This window comes from Tyto alba, unplaced genomic scaffold, assembly GCF_018691265.1.
Source record: "Tyto alba isolate M040663 unplaced genomic scaffold, T.alba_DEE_v4.0 Super-Scaffold_39, whole genome shotgun sequence".
Lineage (NCBI taxonomy): Eukaryota > Metazoa > Chordata > Aves > Strigiformes > Tytonidae > Tyto > Tyto alba.
The window spans coordinates 4,319,205-4,331,599 of NW_024881314.1; the positions used below are offsets into that span (position 1 = coordinate 4,319,205).

Consider the following 12,395-nt stretch of genomic DNA (forward strand, 5'->3'; position numbering starts at 1 on the left):
GAAAACTCACAGTGTACAGTGCTAGCGCCATTCGTGTAGTCTCTGTGTTTCAGAAACTGCAGCCTGATTGTACACTGTGTTCATGGTGCTGCTTTCAGTGAAGCAGAATCACAATTGTAATAAAAATGTGGATGGTAGATACTGTACAGGCTTAACTGTACCACAAATGTACATGGATGTAATCATAAAGGAGATAGAAAAAGAGACTTTAGCATTGTTATCCGCAAAGTTAGATTCACCTGTGTTCAATGTCCTCATCACTTCTGCTGGCTGAAAAGACAGTTTCTAAAAGACCTTCATTAAAGTCTATTTATGGTAGTAGTACTTTTCATAATATCCTTCCTTTAATGATTTCAGAGAACTTTTCAAATTTTACATAAGTCTTCTGCTTATGGGAGGACTGATGTTATTATTTGCTATTTTAAAAATATATACTTAGAATAAACATAAATGCAGAGACTATCCCACATTTATAGAAAAAATACTGGTAAGATTAACTCGGAACCTTAGTCCAAACCCTTTGCTTTGAGCATTAGATGAATTTCCTTGACATAATCTCTCTCCACTGAATTTTATATACTTTCAAAGAAAATACCTTTCAAGATTCAGCACTTACTTTTGTCACGTGTGAAATATCTTAACAGACCATAAAAAAAGAGCACTTTTAACAAGACTTGTTTGAAGTCCTCTTCTAAAAGCGGAGCTGCTTTCCTCATGTCTCTAGATTGTCTTACTTTCAGAGGGCAAAGAAATATTTATGTTTTAGTATTTGAAGGTATTCTATTAAATTTCTGAATAGTTAAATCCACTAAAAAAAAAAAAAAAAGCCTAAAAATCTAATCTTAACGTTCACTGATCCTAAATGAAAATAGCCTGCTGGCTCTCAGGCTTTCATGGGGAAAAATCATCTTTTTATTAATAAAATTTCAGGTGTTTGTGCTGGATCTTATTTTGCTCTGAAAATTGTATCCTATACTGGATTTCTGCAGTACGTTATTTTTCTGGCAAGGAATTGGAAGAGGAAGTATAATGCTCATGAGAACTTGCCTCTAAAAGGAGGAGTTTTTTGTCCAGTAACAGCTTGTGCTCTCAGTAGAGACTTCTGCCCTAGCCTGTAATCAGGAAAGCTGTCAAACATGTACTGTTCCACATGGTCTTTGAAATGTCTGGTCCCACCCATGCACTTGAATTAAGCTAGTGCTTGGATACTTTTTAGGACCAGACCTTGAACCTTAGTTGCAGGTAGCAATTTTACATCATTACAAGGTGAACCAAAAAAGTTATATTAAACATAAAAGTCTATTTTCTGGAACATTGAACTGATCACTCTGCAATGTGCCATTTCATAATTTAGACTGTATTTTATTTTGCAGACTCTGTGGAAAACAGGCATTCTGTAAGTATATATTTTATGCAAGCAATTAAATATAGGGAAATTGGATTGAGATTATTGTGTATCTAGTGAGATAGCATTCAAGTGTTACTATTTTTTAATTGTTTATTTGTTGTTCAGAACCTTCACTGGACAACTATTGGTCAATCCCTTACTAATCAGGCTTTCAGTACTATGTTTATAGAATGGTCAGCTTTAAAAGTCCATGGAACTGACTGGTATTTTGCCATGCTGGTACAGGACGTAGATGACAAATAATGATCTTCCAAGAATTTGCATTGAACTCCTGCGCAGCTTTGGACATGTGCCACAAATATTCATGCTGACAGAATGGCACAAAATTGAGGATGGTTGCTGCTTGCTTGGGGTTCCTGATGGACCTGAGACACTCCAGATTTGCATATGAAAACCTCCTAAGATAGTTAATGTATCACTGGGTACAGAGTTGTTGTTCCAGCCCCATCTGTAAAATCTAGAGGGTGTTTAGTGCCAGTGAATCTCCTCAAGGTGTGCCTGCTGACATGCACACACATACATTCTGTGATTGGAATATCCAGAGAAGTGAGGTTCTTCCTGAAATGTGAAATTAAAAGTTAAACTAAGGGGAAATGGCTGATCACCTGAACTCTTGGAAGACACTTCTATTCACCACCTGTGACTATTTTCTTCTGGGCCTTTTTCATCCACTGGTGTAGCAAGTGGGATGACTCTAAGGGCTGGTGCTGAAAACTGAGACCTTGTACGAATGTTTAAAGGCAAACAACTTTTAACCTCTGAGTACATAGCTAAGTCACAGTTACGCTGCTCTAACCAAGAGGTGAGAATATTATTATCCATATGTGGAGGATCTCAGCTAAACAATGAGTTTTGTGACGGTTCTGTAGGTGGTGAACAGCTTTATATGGCTAAGAAGCCAGTGAAAAAATATGGATTTTTTTTAAAAAAAGAATATATGTCTTGAATGAGCTGTTACTCTGCTCTCAAGAGATCTAAGAGGCAGTGAACTTACATTTCAGGATGAATATTAGATAAACTACCTAATCCAACCCCAAACCATGCAGACAGGGTGTTTTTTCTGCCATCCACTTTGTGACTTTGGAACTTGTACTTAAAAAGAAAAAGAGAGAGAAAGAGACTCATAAATAAGAATCACAATAGCACAGACTACGTCAGCTTATGGCATCCATTTGAGTTTTGAAAGGCTCCATCAGCACTCACATCCCCATGGGATAAAAAAGCAGCCCATTGTATTATTTACAGACACTGGCAGTGCGCTGAAGGTCACAGATTGTGTTATAATAAACAGACATATATTAACAGGCCAGTAGGGTTTATAGTATCATTGTCTCTCTTAGTTTAAAGGTTTGTTTTTATTCTTTGCTCTCAATTTTCTAAAAATAAATTGAGCTGAACCCTCCTCTGGGTTATACCAGGCATTCCTCAGAGAGTCACGCAGAAGGAAGTTTGTCTCTGTCCAACACAAAAAGAAAAATGGCTGTGATAGACATCTGGTGTAAGCTCAGGGAGGACTTTTTATCTTTTTTTTTCCACACCCTGCATAATTTATAGTAGACATTGGATGAAAGACTTAAGTTTTATGAAGATTTTTTGGTTTCTTTTCCTGTGGCCAAAAGTGAGTAAAAAATCTCTCCATGGAAGTATAATGAGGCTGCTTCAGTGAAAATACACCGACTACCCCATGTAAATCACTTTCATCATAATTAATTGGGCTATTAAAGCTTCCTAACCACACAGTCTATGAAGTAATGTTAGATTCAAGGGGGAAAAGTATCAACTGAAGGCAATGTTTTCTTTGTGTAGTCTGGACAAAATCCTGTTCACAGTAGGAGAATAATAAAACTAGATACTCTGTAATACTAATCACGTTTTCATAAACACCTCAAAGTCAGCTGTATAACACTTGCACATGTTATTTTAGTTTTCCTAGAAGTACTCTTATTGAGTTCACATATGTGACATTGTCCCCTCCTTAGATACTGCTCATGTACTTAACATAGTAATTATTCTTTTTTTTATTAATGATTAGTGCTTTAAAGGACATAGCAAAAAAACAGATCCCCATCTTCTGCTTCAAAAATTCCCACTTCTATTCCCAATAAAGCCTGTGACAAAAAGCAGCACCATCCCTCTTTCAAACTCTCCAGATAAGTGACCTAAAATTGGACTGGACAGATAAATTTCTTTATAGATTTTCCATCCCCCTGATTTGCCTCTCAGCATTTTTCAGGCAACATAGGTGACTACAGAAGAGGCAGGGAGCTACTAAGGTGCTTTCTGTCATTATTTTCTTGTAACTTTTTTTCTGTAGCTCATCTTCACACAATGCTTAACTGTCATGTACCTCAGAATTTTGGTCCACATGAGGAGTTGTTGATCCTACTTATGAAAAGGAAAATTCTCCTTATAAAGTGATCAAGTGGCTTAAACTTCCTCCCCAGCTGTTCTGCTTCTTTATAGCCAAATTTGGCTCAGAGGTGAAGTTGCTTTTGATCTGCTACTCCCTTAATTTGTGAGTGGAAGGAGGCCATCAAGAGCTAGGCTGGTCAGCTGGCATCTTAGTCACATGAAAATGCCAGATGGATTACTTAGTTATAGTGACCTGTCAAAAAAACTTGTAGAATTTTACTCTGTTTAGGAAGTAATTGGTATTCCAGAAGTGTGGGACAAACGGCACCACAGCAGAGAGAGTAATGTTTTGCTAATAGTTATGTTTTTAGAGGCAGGAGGACATGCAGCCTTTTTGTTTCAGTAATGATGGTAGAGACTCAACATCAGATCCTGCTGTTGTTTTCACTCTCTAAATTCAAATAACAACATGGGTTCTACTCCTCAGATCAACTCTGTTAACTTACTCAGTTCTGCCAGTTGATCTTCCAGACATCACAGGCAAAACAGAGTACTGCACTGTGGAAAAGAAAGATGAAGCAAATAATTTTAATGAGTGCTAGCCCTGCTCTTGTGTATTTGCCCCTACAAGTGTAGTGCATTTCTGTCAGAATAAATATAATATAATCCAGCATGGAAATTTAGGAACTTTGCTTCATCTTCACTGAGAGACCATTACAGAATTGAGCTCAGGGATTTAGTAAACACTGTGTTCTGACAATGTGTTGTGTTACACAGAGGCATTGAAAGTGTTTGTATTATGTCAAGAAAGGTGGTGTATTAGAAAAAAAATCAGTTAAAGTTTGAATTATTTGAATTGTGTGAAGGTTCAATTGCAGTACAAGTTCTGACTGATTAGCAGTCCAGAGTACCTTGAACCTGAATGTCTTGGACTTTTAGGTAATTTAGAAATGAACCTAAAGTTTTGGGTTGGGGGTTGCTTCCCTCTTTCTCCTGTGTTTCAGAAATTTGTATCTTAAATGCCATCCATAGGAAGTATTTGCAAAAGAAATGAATTACTTAGAGAGGAACTGGGAGGAGGTTTCCTTCCTGAAATCAGAGTTGGCAATCTTTCTAAGTTATTTAATGGTCCCAGTTTCTGAAAACATATTGAAGGAAATATCTTAACAATGAGATAGCCACTTCGCCAAATACTAATTGGTATTGTGTCAAATTTACCTCAGTGGTACATTCTGACTTCATACCTCCTCCTCCTCCCCTATTACCTCTTAGATGTGTATGGTAGTTTGTTTGTTTGATTCCGTCCTAGCAGTACATGAGGACTGGCAGCCTCAGTCAGGACATAGTGTACTTTTAGCTGCCTATTAGTTCAATCTCAGAATGTACCCTCTGAGACAGAAACCTGTACAATTTAAATCTATTTGGAGAAATCTCTTGGGTTTTTTCAGATACTTTCTCATCTTACTCAGGTGATCTCAAAAGTATTTTATAAGTTCTCAATGGTAAAGGAATTGCTCATGTTACCAGCGCAACCTAGCTAGCTCCAAAGGGGGACCTGGCATGTGTTTAACTGTGCACAGTAACATGGCACAATAGTTTCAGATAGGAAATGAAGATGAAGGATGTGTCCATTTAAAATTGTGGGGTGATTTCAGGCAGTCAGGATATGAAAAACAAGGTGATACTCTGAAATAAACATTAAATTATAAACCAGGAATTCCTGCCTCTGACTCATGGGGCAAATCCTTTGGGGGTAAGTCCACAAAAGGAATTAGGCGCCTCGGTGCTGACAGACTAAACTATTAGGTTAGAGGCCACCATGTACTCTTAGCAGATATTTCTTGGAGGAAGACTTGCTTTGGCAACTGATGTCAGGAAAGACTTGACAGTTGTGAATCCTCAGTGGACAGAATTATTTCTGTCATATAATGTAAAGACAAAGGAGTCTGGGATCTCTCTTTGCCCTTTCCCATTGGCTAGGTGTAGAGGAATCCTCTATCTGCATGCTGCCTTTTGTGGGTCTCCGTGCCAGGTTTCTGTGCCCCTGCTGTGTACTGAAGATAACCTGTTTAAAAGAGCAGGCTCTTGTAAAAACATGGTGTCTAAAAGTTGAACTCTGCATTGCTCATTGTCGCACTGTCACCCAAGTGCTGCTTAGGTTTTCACTCTTGTGAGGCTGAAGATGAGGGCCTAATTGTGGCAGCTGAGCATCTATTAGTAAATAAGGGATCTGACTTTCAGATTTGTTCAGTGCCACAGTTCCCCTAAGAATTCAACTTTTATCTGTAAGTGCCCAGTTGCAGATGTTGGTGATTAACAGTATTGCAGTCTAGCCTGTAATTGTTAACCTAAATCTCGCACTGTCTTATTTCCTTTTTTTATTTGATGAAGATAATACTAATATCACCCCAGGGAACTCTGAGTATTTATTAGCTCATTGTACAGTGCTCTAAGGAATATGTTACTATATTTAAAGTTTTTGTATTGATCAAAAAGGACAGGAGAGGGCAGGGGGACATTTATACTCATACTTTTTTTTTTTTTCTTTCTTGGTCTTGTTGTCAACAGAGAATACAAGGGCATCCTGATGCTACTTAGAACAGTCATCTCAAAGATCAGCTGGGAGAAGAAAACAAGCCAAGATGGAAGATGTTGCAAATGTTTCAAAAGCTCTGCAGCACTTATTTATGAGTTTGCCAGGCTCTTCTTTCAAAATTTATTTCCTTACAGGGAACAGTAGAGATGTTCCCAAAGCATTTAATGGAAAAAATTACAAATAAAAATTCTCATAGGAAAGTGGCTCTAGAAACCACTGACCTAGGTTTTCATCTTTAATTTCTCCTGCTAATGCAATTTTGCCTTTCTTGCTTCCAATTCATCATGCTCTGAGGAAATAAAAGGGGAAGCTACAGCTGAGTACATTTCTACAGTGCAGTACCTACTGTGATGCCAGTAGGATGTAGAAATATCTAAGCTTGCTTTAAACTAGCTAATTTGGTTATCAGTAACACTCTACTGTGGCAGAACAGAGCTCAGCACAGCCTGGCCAGCCATGTGTGTACTTTGACATCATCTTGCAGCTTGTGCTGAGCTCCCTGTGCTGCAGCAGCTGGACTGCTACAAGTCTTGGAGCCAGCTAATTTATAGCTCACCTGGATGCTACACTGCAGTTAGGGCCTAATGGAAGAGTGAGCTCTGAGCTCCCTAAAAACTTGAATAACTGTTCAGAGATTCAGTACTTTACCAAGTGCTTCTATCAGTAGAAGCACAAATATTCTTTGTTCTTCATTAAATTGCTTTTCCCCTTTAAAAGTTCTGATGCTTGTTGGTTAGTGTGGTGTGATGGTTCTTCAAGGAATAATTCCCCATCACAGTTATTTTGAATGATGGAAAATATAGGTCCTGAGTGGGTGGATATACTACACCCAGGTCAGTGAGTTTGTACCTGAAAATCCTGTTATGTATAATTGTTATTCCTTTGATTTTAGGAGAGATCTGAAGTTGTACTTGTGTCCAGTTTGTCCAATATGGAACTCCATACCTATCCTTTTTCTCTATAGTGTGGTAAACCACTAACATGGATCCAGTTTGGACCTGGATTTAATATTTGCAGGCCGTGTTTATCTCGGTAGCATTAGTTTAAAAAAAGAACACAAACCAAAACAGAAGTACTGTCCTCAACTGCTTAACCAGCTGGTCTTTGATACTGCAATTGCCCCCCTTTTCTTGCTGCAGATTAAATTACTACAGGATCTGTGCCATTTTAATTAGAAAATAGTGAAAGAGAGGACATGGATTTGTATATACATACATAGTTACTGCTTTAAGCATTGCATCAAAGGCACAAAACCAGCAAGAAATACAAAAGGGTTTTATATCCTCTTTCCATATGTTTAAATTTTCAAGCTCCGGTTACTAGCTAATGTCTCTAATTTATTGTTCCCTATGCAAATGTTGTTTGTATCCTAAGCCTTTCATAAATGACTGACTTCATAGCACTCTTCTGTTGACAAATGTTCTTTCTAGCATCCCATGAGTGTCTATACAAATGCATTAGTATAAGGAATGTGAAAAGGTATTTTAATAAAGAAAACTCTGAATTGAACTTTGCACTGGATCTTACATGTTCGTATTAGTGACCACTCACAAGTGAATGCCTATAACATTCTTTACTAGTGGGGAACCATATAGATACATTGTATAAATTAGAAGAATTGTATAAAATACAAGATGTCATTTCTGCAACAAGTGATTCCAGGCACTTAGATCTGGTGTCATGGACCAGTTTAGCAGCAGTTAAAGGCACTAAATTGGTTTAAGAGTTGAAGATGGGAGTGCTCACATTCACATAACTCCTCTACTAAATTACAAAGGTAAGAGTTCCTCCACAAACCTTTCCACAGTCCCTGGCACCGCTCTGGAAAGCACTGGTTTCTGGGAAGTTTCTGAATGTCATTTGGGTGTGATGGAGCAGCAGTGGGACAATTCATTCATCTATTTCAGTTTGTCTTTTGACTGGAATAATCCTATTTTGGATTTAGTCTGTAATAAATGTTGTTTGTCCTACTGAAGCATATCTGATCTATCCAATTCTTAGAGCACTGTGCACTGCTTTGAGCACTTCTGTTTTGTCTTACAGATATACCAAAAATACTTTAAAATGTGGAACAATAGATCAGCAGACATCTTCCAGTGAAGACAAGGTAAATGGGCCCATGGAGTAAATAGCTACGCAAGGAGTCCAAATGTCCTGTTATGAGCATGTCTTGTGGATGCCAAACAAGAATCATTGTCCCATTGGAAACATTTGGGAAATAAATCTTGAATCTGTTACTGAAACAGATTAAAGCTCAGATTAGAGCTCAAACAATACATTACGTAAAAAAAACTTTAATATTTCTACACTGCCACCAAGTTGAGCTCAACTGATATAAAATGAGGTGTGTTGCTAAATATTTACTTTTTGAGAAGACAAACAGGACAGAACATCCTCAGGTCCTTTGAGGCATGCCTTGTCCGGGTAGTTCCACTGATGGTGCTGCACCCCACTTCCACTAAGCACCTTCAGAAGGAGGCTTGCCCACCCAATGCCTTGGTGAACTTGATAATATTTTTATTACTGCAGAGCAGAGGGTTTAGGGATGAGATACAGAAATGCTTTAAATCAACAGACTCTTCTTCCTTGCAGCTGTTATTTTTTTTTTTTTTTCATTTCCAGCAAACTAGCAGCTGATTATTTTCTTACCTAATGTAAGTATATTTCTGCGTGCCGTTCCTTGGAAAAAAATCAGTGATGATGTCTGTCTGAGTCGTGCTGGCACCTGCCTGACAGACCCGCGGAACGCACAGTCCAGCCGTCCGTCTGTCCGTCCCCCCGGGTCACCCGTGTCCTGGGAGGGACCGGACCCGAGCCCGTCTCCCCCGCGGCCGCGGCCAGCCCCCGCCCGCCGCCGCTAGCCCCCGGCCTTGGTCCGGTGCTGACCCCTGGTGGCAAGCGACCTGCGGGGGTGGCCACGGGTCCGGCGGCCGGGCCCGAGGGCTGCCCGGCTCGGGCTGGGGGGCTCAGGCGGGGGGTGACCGTGGTGCGCGGGTGCGGGGAGGGCTGCGGGTCCGGCCCTGCTTTCTGGGCCGGGTTCTAATTTTTTTTTTTTTTTTTTTTTTTTTTTTTTAACGTCTACGTGCATGGAGTAAACCGAGCCTTGGAACTTTTATTTCTGCAGCGGTATGATCTCTCCATCTGGACCTCTGCCGCTCTCACATAACAGTTTTCAAAATGCAGTGTAAACCTACCAACCATGACTTCTTTCGCATAGGTTAGTGAATTGTTTGTAAATGCTGGGCACTTCTGTGCAGAGTACATAACCTGTTCATTGGTGGGTGAATAAACCCCAAAGTTTATTTACTTTTCTGAGGTGCTATGTGCTTGCTCTAACTGCTTCTGTGTGAGATCGGTTCAGTTCAGGTTCTTAATGTTCCAATTCATCACTAAGCTGTTTTGCATCATAAGCCCCCAGCTTCTGTGGGTAGGGGAAGTAATGCTGTCAGACTAGCTCCAGCCATTCTCTTGTGAGGGAGAGGACAAGTACAGGGAAAAGAAATTAAGTTTGAGAAAAACTCAGAAGTATCAAATGAAAAACACGCTCCGCCAATTAAACTAGAAATCAAACTGAAAGTAATAAAGTGTCAGTACAGATTTAAAATTCTAACACATTTTGATATTTACAATTTCAAAGTCTTTCTGAATAGACTGGTGAAAGCAGAATAAACATCACTTTTACTGTTATTTGGGAGGTAATAAGCAAGTTGTCATGTCTAAAGAATCACAAAGAATGGGGCTTATTGTCTTCATGCTTTGAAATGCTCCACTCTAAATCACAGGTGCTTGCATGGGAAGCTTCAATTAAATGTGAGCATTTATATTTATCCAGGTACTTTGTTTTCTCACCAGCCACAAATGTGCTGAGAGGGAAGGCTGAAAAAATCCTCACCATTGCAGGAAATAATGACTGTAGTTAAATTTTAAATTTAATAGCAAAAGAAATCACAGTTTCCTCAGGGAGGGAGTCACCTGCAAAGTCTGATGACAAACAGAATAACAACATGAAGCTGAAATAAAAGGTATAGCACAAATAGTCAAAGGTCTAGGCAGTCACTGCAAAGGCACTTGGAATATGCCCCGATCAATCTGGGATCTGCAGTAGCTTTGAACTGTTCATGAAGCTGTAATGCTGACTGTTAGAAATAGACCTCACGGTATCCTGGGTCTGATCACATTCCCTAGGTTAAGAGGAATTCAGATCCAAAAGGTAGTGTTTGAGGAGTAATTCCACAAGTAAACTGTTACTTACAGAAAATATAGAATCTGGCTCTGAAATTGAGTAGTAATATATTTCTGTGTGATCTTGAATGTATGTGAGTGCTAGGTTAAATCACTAGCACTATTTTTGGGCAATGAAAATGCATCAGTTTTTTCATCAAACAAAGCCCAAAAGTGGCCAGTGTGACAGTTCGCTGTCCTCTGGTTACTGCCCTGATTTTTCTGCAGTTGTCTTTTTTTGTTTTAATGTTTTACTTGGGAGATAAAAGGAGATCTTGGAATGAAAGCTTATAACAGGGAAGAAAGAAAGCGAAAAGAAGATGAAAGGAAAGACAGACGGGAGTGAGCAGGGCTGAGGGACAGAACTCCCCAGACTGTGGAAATTTTGGGAAGAAACAACCCATCAATCCTGTCACCTTAACGGCTCTGCACTTCATGGTGTTGGCGATGCTCTGGGGAATGTGCTGAAGCAGAATCAGGGCTGTGGAGGTGGCTTGTCCGGAACATCCATGTGTTTATAGTAGTCCTGTGACCACTAGAAGTAGAAAATATACCTGTTAATAAAAAGCACTTTTGCAGGTAACAGCACCATTGTTCCAAGAAGACAATAGGTTCATTTCAACCGCTGCTGTCAGCATGCCACGTGCTGTACGGGGCCATGTAGTCATGAGGCACTGAGGCACCTGTCTGATATACAGCTGCTCTAACAGACTATGGTATTGACTTTGGGAGCATGCATCTTCAAAAGAAAACATCATACTACGCTGTTATTTAGCTGGCAAAATCCAAGTCGTGTTTAGTGCTAGCAGAGGAACTGTGACTGCTGAAATAGCCTGTTTCCACAAAGCATGTTCCAACAATTGCACAGGGAGAGAGGTTGGCTTTAAATCGTCTGCACTGTTTTTTTGTTTATTCATTTTTTCACTACACGCAGAGCCAAATCTCCACGGCCACTGACATGGTTTCACTTTGCAAATCAACGAGACAGTGCTACAAGGGCAGAAAAGTCTCACTTGCGAACTTCATATTGTTCAGAGCTGCCAAACTGATGTCACTGACTGACTGCTGTCTTCATGGAACTAATCTGTGCCAAATGTCTGAACTCCCCTGTGGCTCTCACCACTCACCCAGACTGTTCCCTAGTGGGACCTTCTGGGGTAATTCAGGCTCCAGCCAGCAGTAAGTTACAGAAATGTGTCCTTTCCCAAGTGCAATCACCACTTTCCAGCCCCAGCTTTTCCTTAGGGAACTCTGCTCTGTTTGGGATAAGTGCTTCCAAGGCAGTGAAAATGAGTGCTGCTGGTCTGTCTCAGGAGTGGAGGGGACAGAGAGGTTGACATCAGTGGGACAAAGATGAGGCCTTTGTCTTAAGTGGGCTGCTGAGTCATGGTATTACTGGAAGGGGTGAGCTTGGCACCCCTGCTTGGTAATAGGCTGTGAGAGTCTAATGGAAGAAAAAATTTTCAAGTCTATTAAGATGCAGTCAGAGTGTAAGTCAATTAATGAAAATTACAGCCACCCAGGTTATTAAATTAACATGAGATTGTCAATAGGAAATATAGATTGCTTTTGAATAATTTTAAATTATTTAAAGCATAGTATTAATGAAAATCTCACAGTCTCCATAATGCAAAACTTAGCTTTGATTTTATTACTGTTTGAGTTGTTTTTTATATTTTTGTTTAGACTCTGTAATCATTAAAGGAACAGGAGCTTTAAAGAGCAAGACATTCTTATCTAAGAACGTCAAAAGCTGCAAAAACTGTTACAAGGCAATAGGTCAGAGGTGGCTGGAGAAGATCTGTGATTCTGCAGTGT

At 39.7% G+C, this 12,395-nt stretch overlaps 1 protein-coding gene across 6 annotated transcripts in view; it reads left to right on the top strand.

Moving 5' to 3' along the window:
• The window catches only part of PECAM1 (platelet and endothelial cell adhesion molecule 1), a 37,062-nt gene extending 29,197 nt beyond the window's left edge, over window positions 1-7,865 (top strand). For 3 of the 6 annotated variants that reach the window (XM_033002401.2, XM_033002403.2, XM_033002405.2), the window contains 2 exons: window positions 1,374-1,396; window positions 6,329-7,865. In XM_033002401.2, the coding sequence (XP_032858292.1) occupies window positions 1,374-1,396; window positions 6,329-6,358 (53 nt within the window). In that variant the 3' untranslated portion in view covers window positions 6,359-7,865. The remainder of the gene's footprint in view (window positions 1-1,373; window positions 1,397-6,328) is intronic. The other 3 variants (XM_033002402.2, XM_033002404.2, XM_033002406.2) reach the window with 1 other exon arrangement.
• The last annotated feature ends 4,530 nt before the right edge of the window (window positions 7,866-12,395 follow it).